The sequence below is a fragment of the Callorhinus ursinus genome, unplaced genomic scaffold (genome assembly GCF_003265705.2).
Source record: "Callorhinus ursinus isolate GAN/ISIS: 27379988/994484 unplaced genomic scaffold, GSC_fseal_2.0 scaffold43, whole genome shotgun sequence".
Taxonomy (NCBI): Eukaryota; Metazoa; Chordata; class Mammalia; order Carnivora; family Otariidae; genus Callorhinus; species Callorhinus ursinus.
Genome location: NW_027397105.1, coordinates 8,052,212 through 8,068,040, shown reverse-complemented (window position 1 = coordinate 8,068,040; position 15,829 = coordinate 8,052,212). Strand labels below are relative to the sequence as shown.

The 15,829-nt window shown below is 44.3% G+C and overlaps 1 protein-coding gene across 1 annotated transcript in view; it reads right to left on the bottom strand.

The window, feature by feature from the left end:
• Positions 1–7,663, bottom strand: part of COX10 (cytochrome c oxidase assembly factor heme A:farnesyltransferase COX10) — a 125,769-nt gene extending 118,106 nt beyond the window's left edge. Inside the window, exons 1-3 of the mRNA XM_025864082.2 lie at positions 7,538–7,663; positions 3,190–3,323; positions 921–1,242 (exon numbers count right to left, since the gene is read on the bottom strand). Coding sequence (XP_025719867.1) covers positions 921–1,242; positions 3,190–3,323; positions 7,538–7,580 — 499 coding nt within the window. The 5' untranslated portion in view covers positions 7,581–7,663. The remainder of the gene's footprint in view (positions 1–920; positions 1,243–3,189; positions 3,324–7,537) is intronic.
• Between the last annotated feature and the right edge of the window lie 8,166 nt (positions 7,664–15,829).

Genomic DNA, 15,829 nt, shown 5'->3' with positions numbered 1-15,829 from the left:
CACACACACACACACACACACACACACACACACACACACACACACACCACTCTTTCCCTGGTCTTCTCTACTCTCCAAAGCCTCTCGTCTCATTGTTCATTTCCCAATTTTGACTCAGTAACATTGCTTTCCACTTCTTTCCTCAAAGAATACCTGGTTTAACTTTATTATTCCCTTGCTGTATTTCTTCTCCCTATTCTCGTCCAAAAAGAAATGGAGAGAAGGGGTCTTCAAGCTGCAGGATGACCCAGAACATTCCTTCTGAACACGGTTAGCCCAGAAGCTACTTCTAAGTTTAGCTGTGAGATGGCGTGATGACCATAAAACTTTGCCTGACTCACCGGACGGCGGTGACAACCGAATGACATAATTATGGGTTAATACCCAATGCATACAATAAAATTCGGTACAGTTTGCTAGGCTGAGGCCATACAATCTGGTTCCAGACCTTTTTTCCAGAGATGCACTCTAAACCCCACATGCCTGCAACAATCCCAGAGGCCCTACAAGAAGCAAAACCCAGCGGTGTGCTCGGAGACCCAGTGGCCACAGGCGTGCAGGCCTTTTTGTTTTCAGAACTCAAACAGAACTCATTACCCCACTGCCATCTTTAAAGGGTAGTAGGCGTAAGAACACAAAAGACAAGGGTATAAGCAGGATAAGCATTCTACTTTAATTACAAACAAAAAAGACTAATTTTAGTACGGTATGTTTACTGCAAAACTATTTACAGTTCTGTGTAAACAGAATTCAGAAAAGTTGATTTTGAATCCCAATTAAATTGAAGAGAGAAAAAAAATACTAACAGAGGATCAATAGTTTCAAGATACCACTTTTGGTGCGGTACTAAAATTAGCATTTCGTTTAACTAAAAATAAAGTTTCGAGTAAGAACCTAACTGTATCAGAAAAATAAAGTACCTGTGAGTTTGATTTTGGACAACCGCGCCAAAATTCCTGGCAAATCATCCAGCTGCAACTTCATCTCTTTCCAGTGCTTTTCATCCTTCATCTCTTTCCCCGCATCTAGTGAGCCTTCAATTATGGAGGCTGATTCCAGTTCGAGCAATTCTTTTTCATTTGGCTTTCTGGATAACGGTAGGCTGGGGGGTGGAAGAGGTCTCATCTCACAGATTTCTGCTTTGGCTTGACCCAAAGATGTTTTCTCAAGGAAAGGAGATGCCACAGGGTCTGGCTTCCGTTTTACTTGCTGGTTGAGGCTCCTGTTCAGTTGTGTGACATACTAAATAAGGAAAGTACATGTTACTATAAACCCAAGGCCCAAAGTGCTCTTACACCACTGTTGGGTAACTCCTCCCATCAGTCTGTTACAGCACTTGAAGGATTTTCCCATACCTTTGTAAATACATGCTGAATTAATGAATATTTAAGTGTTTGTTACATGGAAATCACTACATTAAGAGGTAGAGAGAACATAACTGACACCTCGGTGATGGTTTTTAATTCTATGGTTTAGAAAATCCTGGACTTTTAAGTTCCTTGAAAGAAAAATAAATTTCTTATTCCCTCCAGCATGATCTCCAACATGATCCCCACCAAATACAGTGAAAAAATGTTCTAACATCAAGAGCCCAAGTCAACCTGTTGACTTTCCACGTTTCTAGGCAAACAGGGCAGAGGGGGGCTCGGCAGTAGGGTATAATTCAGGGCTCAGTTACATTAGGGCAGTGTGTGTGTGGAAAGAATGTGAGCTTTACAGTCTGGCAGTCTCTATTGCTTACTAGCAAGCAGCAGTTAACTATTACTAACATAGTGAGGCACTGTGTAGTTTCACATAATATAGATCTTCATAGTTTATAAAGTATATATCTTATTTGTGCTTTTCTAAAGGCCATTTAAGAAGCCAGATCATTATCAGTATCTCTTTCTTTAACTTACAGAAGAGAAAACTAAGGCTCAGAAATAAAGTGACAGAGTCAACAACTAGTTAGTTGTAACTGACAAGAGTCAACAATCAGTTAGTTATAAGTGGCCCTGGTCCTCGGAGCCACCTGCTCTGACAACCAGTTAACTGATTTTTCTGTTATATCACAAAGACTTGAAATTACACACACTAGTTCTAGAAAGGAATTACGAACTCATGAATGAACCCAGAATTCTGTGCACATAAGGCATTATACATACTTGAGTTTCTCTTCTAAATACCCATTACCCTTGATCCCCAAAGTAAGAAATCTGAACATTTCTGGAAATGTAAATCCCTTATCAAAATAATGAGTTTCATTAAGATTTTAAGTTAATTTTACATTTTAAGTTAAAGTGGGCATTCTGAGTTAAAAAAAGAGAAGTGTCAAATCAGATTTGAGATCATGAACTTGCTAACCGTTCAGGCTTGCATCATAATTATGAGTTTTTAACTATCTCCATTCTATACTTTTCTATCTAATGGCAAATGTCCTTACTGGTAATTAGGAATAAGCTACCATGTTGCCCACAATATCATGGAGCCAACCTAGAGGACCAGGATGTACGAGTAATGCCCACTATAAAATGCCTAGCAGAGGGTTCTAGAGGGGAGGGGGGTGGGGGGATGGGTTAGCCTGGTGATGGGTATTAAAGAGGGCACGTTCTGCGTGCACCACTGGGTTTTATGCACAAACAATGAATCATGGAACACTACATCAAAAACTAATGATGTAATGTATGGTGATTAACACAGCAATAAAAAAAATTTAAAAAAATGCCTAGCAAATTCTAAAAACTCAATTTGCTACAAAAACTACGCAGAGGCGCATGCATTTAAAAGACTTTTAGATGCACTGCTGATGTAGGAAAACGGGAAGGTCACACTGTTAAAGAAATTATTTCTATATCATTGATATATTCACAGAATTTTAAAGAATTTAAAGAGATATATGATAACAGTTCAGCTTTTCCTAATTTTCTCCTAGGTAAAATATGCCAGAAGTTTTCAATCTTTCTCCAAACTTAATCAGTAAGTTCAAGATCATACTTTTAACCTCCAATGCCAGGACTATTCTGGTTTTAGTTAAGAATAATCAAAACAAGGAATTAAAGTTTTGGATAAACGCCAAAAGGACACTAAATAAAAGTCTTTTTCAAGCAGTACTTCTTACAACTCTTCTTTTAATAGGAATTTCTCAAATTCCCTCATACAAAGAAAGTAAAGGCAGACAGCAGCCGAGTGAGAATGGTCTTCTCAACATACCATGCGCCTGAGGAAGGACAAGTGCTGAAATGTAATCCACTGCTTATTGACATTCCTGAAAAGATGCACGAATGTGTGAGGGGATTCCTGCATAGCTCTTCTTTGTAGATACCAGACACATCCTCCTACCCAACCTGTATGGAGAAAAGGGAAAGGTTCACGTGATTAGTGCTTCTCACCAAAACCTGACTGCGTCTACCCAGAAGCAAAGCTGGCCACCACCATAAGCAATGGGACGTGTGAAGGGTCAGAACTCTGACCGGATTTGTGCATCACTGCCACGAATCCCCTCGATTCACTAAGTGTAAATTCTTCAGCAGGGATAGGGCAATTTTTCATTTCGGAATCATTATACTTTTATTATATGAAGTGCTGAAATGACCACACTGTAGATTGTTTTGAGAAAAATATAAAACACTCAGTTCAGTCACTTTTAAAATAGTGGAAAATGAGAAACACAGGTTTTCTCAGTGACAGTAAACTGGAAAATACATTTCAGATTAATACTTTGGCCATGCTGGGTAAGACAACTAACCAAAAGGGAGGGGAAATAGTCCTCAGTGAAGTTTGGCTCTATCAACGTAGGCAGGAAGAAGCAAAAGAGCTGTGGTCTGATTTTGACTTTTAATCAAACCAAACCTCTCGAATAACGAATCCAATGCTTCCGTGTAAGGCCATGTAAGCGATGGTCCCATGGCTTCCACGACCCAAAACATTGCTCATTCTCCACCACCTTCACGCATCTTCTCTTGCCGTGTCTGGCCACTTTAAGACAATCGTGTTCTACTACATATTGTCCCTGAGCAAATGCAATTATAGGGTAATTCCTAAGCTTTCACTCATTTCCAGGGTCATCAAGCCTACCGCCAATTGCTCTCCTAGCAACACAGGGATGGGTTGTAATGGACGGGTTTTCTCTGGGAAGCCCAGGATAGACATTACTCCCCAGACACTTACTCGTAACTGACGCGTAACTGATCACTCTCCACTAAGCCCACCCCACTTTTTCACAATTTGTTCGTTTTTGTGGATGCTTCCCTGCTGGCCGTGCCTTGCCTCCCCTCTCTGCTTGTCAAACTTTCAAAGTCTCTTTTCAATTACTCTGTCACTTTATACTCTTTTTTATGGAACTTCTTACTGCCAATTGTTTCCATTTGTTTCCACCATCATAGTTTTGAGTTCCTTGAGGGCAGAGATTCCCCACTCACCTCTGCTACAGAAGTTGACAGAGTGCTTTCTCTGCAACATGGAAATCAGGTTCGCTGCCTAGATTTTCTGTCTACATAACTTACTTGGAAGTATCAGTGCCCCTCAGAATACACGGCAATTATCGTAGACCAGAGATAAGTCACTTCTTCACTGGAATCATACTCTCCAATCTCAGTTAATTATGAAATGCTTATTTTCCATATACGGGAATATGCGTTGTCTGCACATGCATAGTACAGGAGGGAATAAGCACTGAAATCAGTCCTCTGAAATGTCCTTTCAAATGAGTCCTGATACTCAAGGGTCTGCTTGTTTTGTTTGATGGTGTACAATTTTCCTTCTTTCGCCCTGACATTATTCTTTGGGGAGATAGGATTTTAACATTAAAAGATGATGTCGGGGCGCCTGGGTGGCTCAGTTGGTTAAGCATCTGCCTTCGGCTCAGGTCATGATCCCGGGGTCCTGGGGTTGAGCCCCCCCCAACCCTGTGAGCTACCTGCTCAGTGGGGAGTCTGCTTCTCCTTCTCCCTCTCCTTCTGCCCCTCCCCCTGCTCGTGTGCATGTGCACACTCTCTTTCTCTCAAATAAATAAATAAAGTAAAATAATATACATAAAAGATTACATCAAAAAACATCAAAGTTTTATTGTTTGGGCCTTAATTTCAAATTTTGAGGTCATTTGGTCCAATGAGAAATACAAGTTGCTGGGAGGGAAAGAACCACCTCGGAAAATATCTCTCAAGGTTAAGAGGGTCAAACTGAGATTTTACAGAATAGTAGTAAGGAAAAAAAGAAACCAGCTGGAAACTGCACTTTCAAATGATGAAAACACTTCATTTAGGCGAAACATGTCCCATTTCTATAAATCAGTTCCTAGAAATTGAAAGACAGTTCAGCCCTGGATAACAAATGTTGGTCTGAAGATACCCAGAGCTTACAAGAGTTACATTAAAAATCTGTTAACGTGACCATATCCACCATTCAACGTCACACTGAGTCACAATGGTAGAGCTTTTAAGAATGTAGTGCACAGATGTGTAACTGTAGGTTCTGAATTTTTTTAATGGCAATAAAATGCTTTGCATTAAGCAGACACAACCACCAGATACCTAATATGGTCGCACTCTGCCTTTCTTCCACCCCTTCCCGCCACGGTGCTTCCCTATCAGGTCTTGTAATGATCTTTCAAGGGGATCATAGCAGGTTGTACAGACCACTTACTAGCAGATTTTTTGGGCAATTGTGTTCACTGTTTCAGGAAGCTAAACTGTCTTCGTACCAGCACTGAAAAGACTGATCCAGCACCAAACCATATGCAGCCCACTTACTGGAACTGGGGAACTCTGAGCAGTGAAGTGAGACTGTTCTTACAGGAAGCTGCGAGTTTGGGGCTGAAAGGCAGAAGAGCAGTTAGGCTGAGGAATGCACACTGGAAAAACCTCCATACAGAGGTAGCAATTCAAGCACTAAGAAAGGATGAGCTCTCTGAGAATCAGTGCCTAGGGTCACGATCAAAGAACACTCACAGTCAGGGATGACAGAAAAAAGAATCACAGACCTTTTTAAAAAAACTTTTCATTATGAAAACTTTCGATCGTAGACAATAACGTAAGAATACAGTGAGCTCCCAATACTTATTCCCCAGCTTCAACAATTATTAAAATAGGGCCAATCTTGTTTCATCTATACTTGCTCCCACTTCCCACGCTCCTCCCCTCTTTTTGAACCAGAAGGGACTTTGAGCTCATCTGGTTCAAGTGCCTCACTTTACAGATAAGTAAACTCAACTCCGGAAAACACAAAAGATATTGCCCTGAGATTACACAGCCAAAAGAGGCCCATAAAATAATAATACGATAAGAGAAAAGGAAGAAAGGAGTTTCACAGAGTCACTGTGATCAACATCGCTAGGCACTGCAGAGAGAGCTTGTGACAGGTGAGACCCAACAGCGGGATTTGACCAAAAAGGAGTCCCTGGCTTCTGCTACCCATCTCCAATTCAGACCACCAGCAACACATTCCTCACACAGCCCTTTGTTATCATCAAAACTACCGAGGGCAAAACAATTCCCCACCTCCTGTTGAACATTTCTTTACTTAACCTCTGAAATGAATGGACAAATAGGATTAACGAACAATTATTAAGAGTGAACAGTACAGACCAGGTACCGTTTTGGGCCCTAGGGGCACAGAGGCCAGCCGGAGAGGAACTGTCCCTAACCTTCACAGGGTTGGGAGAAACACATAATAAACCTGTATATAAATAAACAATTAAGTGGCGCCTGGGTGGCTCAAGGCACGATCCCTGGGGTCCTGGGATCCAGCCCTGCACGGGGCTCCCTACCTCCCCCCACCCATGCTCGATCGCTCGAAGAAATAAAATCTTAAAAACAAAAACAATTACAGACTTTGCTAACCATGGGGAAAGAGATAAGAGTGGTGTGAGAAAAGAGGGGCAGGGGGCTGCACCTTAAATAGGGTGGTCAGGGTAGGCATCTCCGAAAAGGTGCCACCTGAGCTGAGACCTAGGCACGGAAGCACCTAGCACCTTTAACACACAGTCGTCACAGGGCCTTTGGCGGGAGGATGCTATCAGGGCCCACGCTGATGGCAGAAAGCCAAGAGTTTGAGAGGGACTGTGGCCCACTATCTATAGTTGTCATCACCTGTATCATTTTACCTTTATCGTACATCACCGTTGTCAGCACAACCCTTTGTACTGGAACAAGGTTTCTGAGGGAGGGCAGAGCGCTCGCCAGTCCTCACGAGGGAGCTTCCAAGTAACTTGCCCTTGTAACTAGGAACTGGGGCCCTGAGAAACCACGAGACTCGTGGGGCCCCCAGGTTCCACTCGATCCTCTCCACCAGCCTCCCCTCGGAAACCGAAAGCAGCCCCGGGCACCACCGCCCCGGGGGAGGGGCACGGAGGCGGTGCGGACCACTGGGGCCCCCCTGCAAGACTGGACCCCAGCTCCCCAGCGTCTTCACTTCAGGCTGCTCCAGAGGTCACTTCCCCCCACCGGTGCCCTGCCGACCTCGCCAAGGGCTCCCAAGGTTGCAGCCAGCTGGAACCACGGCGTTGCACGTGGCAACTAGATGAGAATTTTCCCAAAGTCGTGCCCAAGGACGGGTGCCGTACCTGTCAGGAGGCGTGAGGAAAGAGTGTGCGGGGATGCGGCCATAACGCAAGAGTCCGGCCGCTCCCCGGGATCCCCGTGTCCTCCTCTCTCCTCACCGGCTGCTGGGGGCCGCCATCTTCCTTCCCCGCCCCCGTGGGAGAGAAGCCGCTTCCGGTGCGTCACTTCCGGCGGCCAAGACGCGGAAGGGAAAGATTGTGGCTGAAGGTGATCGCCCTGGGCGGGCGGGCGGGAGGGGGGAGTGCGGGCCTGGAGGTCGGAAGCCTGAGGTTCTTTCGAGAAACGCGAGGAGCGCGGTGTGGCTGAGTGTTCCCGGAAAAGAGGCCGCGCGCGGAGCTCGGCCCGCGCCTCCGTTCCCAGGGGTTTCCAGGCGTCCTCTGGCCGGATCTCGGTGACCTCGTGCGAGGAGCGGGGCTGGACTGCGGGCTCCGCGCGCTTCAATTTAAAGTCAGTTTGGGACGCTTCTTTGCAGACTGAATCGTCAAGAGAAAATGGTTCTTGGGACGATGCCTCCACCTTCCAGTCTGATCAGGGGCAGCTTTACTCTCTTGGCTGTCAAGTGGGAGGACCGGTGAACTCGGGGTTGCTTGTCCCCGAGCCACACCGGGGAGTGGGATCGTCAGAGTGTCTCAGGGTGTAGCAGGTGCGTGTGCTGGTTGGTTTCGGGCTCTGGTGAGAGGGCTGTCTTCGAGTCCTCACTTCACCTCTGGCCTTCTGACCTGCTTGAGCAAGTTACATAAGCGCCCCGAACCTCATTATCTAGCTGTACAACGGGGATAATAACATCTACTTTATAAGATGGGTCGAGAGAATTAAATAAAGTCTCTGTAATGGGTAGCCAGGCACCTACTATATATAGGCTTTAATAAATGATCATTAGTGTTGTGACTTCTAGAGCAGAGCTCAGAGGCCCTTCCTTCCTCTTTTTTTTTTTTTTTTTTTTAAAGTAGGAGTTTCACAAGTAAAAGGACACTGAAGAGGAAAGATGCAGCTTTTGGAAAAGAGGAGAGAAATAGGTAACTAGGTAACTGCGTTCTGTACGGGGGTATGTGTTTTCATTGATAAGATGATAGCTGTTTTGGTTCACCTCAGCTAACGTTGCTAGACACAGGATAGGAAGGTTAAGGTTCTCCCCATCTATCCAAAGGGGTACTGCACCCCAATGTTTCTAGCAGCAATGTCCACAACAGCCAAACTGTGGAAAGGGCCAAGATGCCCATCGACAGATGAATGGATAAAGAAGAGGTGGTATATATACACAATGGAATATTATGCAGCCATCAAAAGGAATGAGATCTTGCCTTTGCAATGACGTGGATGGAACTGGAGGGTGTTCTGCTGAGTGAAATAAGTCAATCAGAGAAAGACATGTATCACATGACCTCACTGATATGAGGAATTCTTAATCTCAGGAACAAACTGAGGGTTGCTGGAGTGGTGGGGGTTGGGAGGGATGGGGTGGCTGGGTGATAGACATTGGGGAGGGTATGTGCTATGGTGAGCGCTGTGAATTGTGCAAGACTGTTGAATCACAGATCTGTACTTCTGAAACAAATAATGCAATCTATGTTAAGAAAAAAAAAAAAGAGCAGGAGAGGAAGAATGAAGGGGGGTAAATCGGAGGGGGAGACAAACCAGGAGAGATGATGGACTCTGAAAAACAAACTGAGGGTTCTAGAGGGGAGGAGGGTGGGGGGATGGGTTAGCCTGGTGATGGGTGTTAAAGAGGGCACGTTCTGCGTGGAGCACTGGGTGTTGTGCACAAACAATGAATCATGGAACACTACATCAAAAACTAATGATGTAATGTATGGTGATTAACATAATAAAAAGTGGGGAAAAATACTCACTTAAAATAATTATTGCTGATAAAAAAACTAATGATGTAAAAAAAAAAAAAGATTCTCCCCATCTGTGAGAGATTACGCTGTGCTCCCAGTGGAGGGGGTGGGGGTAGGAGAGGTTCAGTTAATAGAGTCAGCATGATGGGGTGATGTAAAAGGTATTGCAGAAATATGGATGAGATAACAATTCTAACTGGGTCAGGGAAGGTAGCAGAGATTTGAACTCTACTCAGTTGGAGGACAGATTTTTCCTGCAGACGAGGAAAAGGACACTCCATGAAGAGAAAAATAGCATTAAATACTGTGTTAAAAGTTTTCAAACTCCTTATACGTTATCGTGTGCTTTTATAAACACCTGATGTGTATTCCCATAGCAAGTCTTTATGAACTAACACGTTGAGGCTCAGGGTTTTCGGTGATCTGCCCAGTCTCCTCCTAGCTGCTTGAGTTCCAGAACCAAGACCAGAACCCCTGATACCTGTTCTTTCCAGCACATCGTACAGCCTTATTCACCTGAGCATCTTGAAGTGTAACAGTTTCTGTGATTTATAAAACACGGTATTTCAACCTTGGCTGTCTGTCAGAATCACCCAGAGGGCTTCAAAAATTACAGATGCCTAAGCCACTTACAGACCAATTAAATCAGAAGGGGTGTGGAATGGAAGGAAGAGACCTGTAATTTTCTTTTTAAAGCACCACAGGTGATTTTGGTACACAGAACTGAGAATTACTGGATTTCAGTTTTTTTTTTTTTACTTGACAGCACAGCTATGTCTAAAAGATTGATTAACATGAATGTTGTATTTCATATACTCAGAAAATACAAATTCCCAAGTGCTCTTGATTTATGATAGACAAGGTGTTGAATAGACATGTTCCTCTTTGGCTAACAGATTTTTTCTTCATTTTAAGTCCTTTCCAAAAATGGGGGCAGGGTATGATCAAGTACACAAATTAATGCATAAGTTTTTATTTATTATTTATTATCTTTTTAAAAAAGATTTTATTTATATATTAGGGAGAACAAGCAGGGGGAGTGGCAGGCAGAGGGAGAGGGAGAAGCAGGCTCCCCACTGAGCAAGGAGCCCGATATGGGCCTTGATCCCAGGACCCCGGGATCATGACCCAAGTCAAAGGCAGACACCTAACCCACTAAACCACCCAGATGCCCCAATTTATTGAGAGAAACCAGAGTGAATGTTTTTTGTGAGACATGGCCTAAAAGATGAATACATCCTGGTGTGATTGGTCAGGAGGTGCATTCATCTATCTAAATGTTTGTAATTAAGTTAGTCCAGGTCAGTAGTCTCAAAGCATACTCTCCTGAAAAGTAATCCCCAGAGGTACTTCTGGAACGAGCAGGGTTACATGCCTGTGCACAATGATTTGGCCACTCATAGTTGCAAGTAAAGCTGTCCCAAATCACATCGAAGTAATGTTCAACCTGGGGAACAAGTAAGGAATGGATTTTGGGTAAGCAACTAGAGTCTGCCACAGGGGCACCTGGGTGGCTCAGTTGGTTGGGTATCTGACTTGATTTTGGCTAAGGGCGTGACCTCAGGGTTGTGAGATCAAGCCCCGCATCAGGCTCCATGCTTAAGATTCTCTCTCTCTCTCCCCCGCCTCTGCCCCTCTCTCTGTAAAAGAGTCTGCCACAATTTTGTTGAACCTGCTATTTTGCAAACATTTTGAACACAACCCATTTTGTGAAATGCCATGAAAACTTGGGAAATGGTAGCCTTACACACACACACACACACACACACACACACACACACACACACGAACAGTTTGGGGGATTGGAATATGTTTGTGTCGACAATTTTTACTTACCCTAAGGTGAATCAGACTTCCTGATTTGAAACTATCATGTTTCATTAGACTTACTTTTAATGGACAGGTTTCTTTGGAAAACACCATATAGAAGCCCTGACCTTTACAATGTCGCTTAATGGGACTTGCAGAGGTAGGCCTCAGACATCTATAGAGCTCGACCTTTTCATTTCATATATTGGAAAGTGAGGTCCAGAGAAGCTAATTTACTCTAAGTGGTAGAACCTCCTCTCCAGACACCCAGGCCAGCATTTTTCTGTCTCATTATATTATCTCTCTCATCCCTTACTCTACCTGTAGTAACTTCATTAGTAAAATGACATAAGGTGTGGATGTTACCAGCTGTGCCGCCAAGAGCCCAGCTTTTGGAAGGATGGTCAAAGAGATTAAAATATTGGGTTTCAGGGCACCTGAGTGGCCTAGCTGGTTGGGTGTCTGCCTTTGGCTCGGGTCGAGCCCCGAATCGGGCTCATTGCTCAGTGGGGAGCCTGCTTCTTCCTCTCCCTCTGCTTGCTGCTCCCCCTGCTTGTGCTCGCGCTCTTTCTTTCTTGTCAAATAAATAAAATCTTTAAAAAATAATACTGAGTTCGACTTCACATCTTCTTTGGATTCAGGCTTCTGAGATTTCTGGTCTTCGGATTTTCTTCTCTCGGAATCTACTGCCATTACCCGTCACCTTTGATGGTTCTTCTGGTCCCATGACTTTTGGGAGTGGGTGGAGACAAGACAGGCCTAGGTACGTTCCTTGCCGGAGAGAGGTCTCCTGCTTTGAAAAGGACCCAGAAGAAGGGTGAATGCTCAGACTCCTTCTAGTTCGATGGGCTCCCACCAGAGATCTAGCTCTGCTCACCAGAGTTAGAGCTTCCACATAAGCGGATGTGTCCAGAACCTTAATGTAATCCCAAACAATGGCTTTTAAAGAGGGCACGTTCTGCATGGAGCACTGGGTGTTAATGTGCAAACAATGGATCATGGAACGCTACATCAAAAACTAATGATGTAGTATATGGTGATTAACATAATAAAAAAATGGCTTTTAGCTGCCCTCGTCTTCCTTTGGAGGCTTAGTAAAGGTGAACTCCTGCTACAGTAGGCACTCAGGTGTGAGGAAGCGTGGAGTATTTCAGGACCCTGCCTTTGGCCGTCTGTCTCTACATGACAGTGCCACCGAGCTGATCATGCCGGTTCTTGAAGTGTTAGAAGAGCTGTACCCCAGGCTCAGCTGCTGCCTCTGGAGTGGAGAGGCCTGGCAGGGAGGTGGGCAGAGCCGTAGGCAGCCCCACAGCAGGTAGGAGCGGGGAGCCCCTTCTCCCTGTCCCAGCCTTGCAGCACGGCCATCCCTTATTGGCAGAGCCAACCCCTGAGCCTGCAGGAGTGGGGTTTGCCAGCTCCCAGCTCCAGCACCACTATGGCCAGTCTACAAGGTAGATTCGGAGCCAGGGCAGAGAAACAGCTGCGAGTTCTATTTGCATAGATGTTCCACTCGAAGTGTGCAGCTTAGAGTTTACAAATCAGCCTCTTGTGAGCTTGAACAGCTTAAATCCGTTCCTCTGACCTGCTAATAGTTCCTCCGGGGTAGCTGGTAACATCAGGGTAGGATCTGAGTCCAAGATCATGCCAATCAGATCCAACACCTCAGCTGTAACCAGCTGCACTTTTCCCTCTCAGCTCCCCAGGGCTGCTTCCATACATGAGTTTTGGGGTACCAGAAGGGAAAAGGGCAGAATGCAGAGAAAAGGAAAAAGCAGCAGGGAGATGCCCGATAGGAAATTCTGTTCACTGACATGGCCTTCTGCCTTCTTAAATAACGCTCTAATTTTGTGAAGGGAAGCAAGATGCCCAGTCTCAGGAGGTGAATCCTGATCGCCTTCGGTCAATCAGAGTCATCTCGGTCACATTTCCCAGAGTCGAACTCCGGAGATGGCCACGTTACACAGGCTGGCTCAAAAGATAGGAGTAATTTTGTTTACTGCTGGAAAAAAAAAAAAACCAGGCATGCCAAGGAAGGTGCTTTCTTGGCCCTTTCCCTTTTCATTCTCAGGAAGCAGGGCTGAGAATATAATTCCGGGCCCCGAGGCAGCCATATTGCAGCTATGAAGTGACAGGTTTGAGGACAAGAAAATAGGCAGTGGGAGGCAGAGTGGAAGAAACAGAGCCCAGTTTTGGGGTGAAATTGTTGAGCCAGGGGCGCCTGGGTGGCTCAGCTGGATAAGGGTCTTCCTTCGGCTCAGGTCATGATCCCGGGGTCTTGGATTGAGTCCCATATCACACACCCTGCTCCGCAGGAAGCCTGCTTCTCCCTCTCCCACTCCCCCTGCTTGTGTTCCGTCTCTCTCTCTCTCTGTCAAATAAATAAAATCTTTAAAAACTAAAAAAAAAAAAAAAAAAAAATTGTTGAGCCACTGCCCCAAGTCTGGAACATCCGTTGCAGACATATTGCTACAAGCATATTGTTATACTTAAGCTACTGTGTAGTTTCCTGTTCTTCGCATCCTGGATGATCAATTGGACAAGTAGAGCAGGGGAGTTAAGCAAACTGGCATTGCAGTTTGCTGAGGACAGATGACGTGGAGAAACAACTGGAATCATGTCAGATATCCGAAAAGCATGTTCTGTTCAACAAAAAATAAAATTTGAATATGGTGGCTGTTTCTAATTCGATACAAATCCACGGTGGTTTAAATAACACCAAAATAAAAGAAGCCGTTTTGTGCAGATGCGTTTCCCGTCCTTTTGCTTGTTGTTTTATGTGCGCTTGACTCTTTTGATGATGTCAAAATATCCTGCTTCCCCACATCAGGAAAGCATTCCTTTCCTGGTCCCCTCCTCGGCATCCTGTGGCCTAGTGGGAGAATATAATGAAATGTTCCGAGAGTAGCAGGAAACAAATCCTTTGGGGCACTATTCATTGAGAAAATCATAACCCAGTGAGAGCATCCTTAAACACACATTTTCTATTAGCTGCTAGCAACTCTTAAAACTGGTTCTTACGTAGTTTGGTTGGGTGACCTGTCAATATTATGAAAATAGGGAATTCCAAGATACAAGGAGACCTGCTAAAGGCAAATTAATAAGAATCCCAAAGAAGTTATTCTCACAACAATTAATTATTCATTTATAAGCTACCAGGAAAGCATGGACATCACATCTTTTCTAAAATGAGTTACCAATTCTAGGGGTGCCTGGGTGGCTCAGTCGGTTAAGCGTCTGCCTTTTGCTCAGGTCAAGATCCCAGGGTCCTGGGATCGTGCCCCGCATCGGGCTCCCTGCTTCTCCCTCTCCCGCTCCCCCTGCTTGTGTTCCTTCTCTCTCTGTCTCTCTGTCAAATAATATCAATCAGTCAATAAAATGAGTTACTAATTCTCACCTATGGACTTTCCTTCTCCCTGCATTTTTACCTTTAAGGCAGTCAAGAGCAGAAAATGAAGATGTTGTTACCTTTTTTGAAATAAAGATCAACGCATGTTTGCAAAAACATGTCATTGACTTAGTACCTCCCAGGTATTAAATGCTTTGTTGCAGCATCTCATTCGCTTCTACAAGAACCCCAATATGTGTTATTCCCATTTTCAGATGAGAAGAGCTTGAGACCATCAAAGGTTAAATAGTTTTTCTCAAGTTCACGCAGCTAGAAAGTAAGTGCCACAACTAGAATTTAAACCTTTCTAATTCCATGTGTTCTTAATCCAATCCTGGACCGTCTCCCATATTTTATATATTATGGAGCCCTCATTATCTGGGCTTTTTTCATACCAGTCTAGAGTTTCACATTTCATCAAACTAGTGAAGTTCTTGAAGTTCAGCCTCAAAAAACTACTTGATTTTACATTTTCTGACTTGGGTTCAATTTCCTTTGACCTCAGTTTCCATATTTATAGAAGAGGAATACTAATACCAGGTCTACCACTTAAATTACATTGCACTTTCATACCTAATGAGAATTCACGTCTGGACACCTTCAAATAATATTCATTCTGGAGGTCTACCTAAGACCTACGGAATCAAAAAAATCTTTGGGGGTGGGCCTGGGAATCCACAGTTAATGACTTCATTATTTTATAAAAATCGTATAAGCTTTATATTAAAAATGTCAGGAGGACAGAAAAAGAAAGCATTTCCAGGAGAGAGAGCTACCCAAGGAAGGCAGTGGGGGGTGGGGCGGGAGATGATGGTGCAACCTATTTATTAGATTCCTCCTGTGCGCCAGAAGTTCCGTATCCTGTCCCATCTCATCACATTTCAACTTCTCAGCAATCTTCCAACAAATTATTATCCACATTTTGTAGATAAAGTAAGGAAGTTCCTAGTCTTTGGGAAATCTCTATTCATTTCCCAGAGCTTCCATAACGAACTGTTGGCTTAAAACAACAGTTGTGTATTGTCTCCCAGTTATGGAGGCGGGAAGTTTGAAATCAAGTTCTCAGCAGGGGCCACGTTCCTTCTGAAGCCTCTAGGGGAGGACCTTCCTTTCTCTTTCAGCTTCCCATCGATCGCTCCAGGCATTCCATTCCTTGGCTTGTGGCAGTGAAACTCCAATCTCTGCCTCTGTCTTCATGGGGCCAACTTCCTTCCATGTCTATGTTTGTGTCTTCCCACGGTGTTCAATGTGTGTGTGTG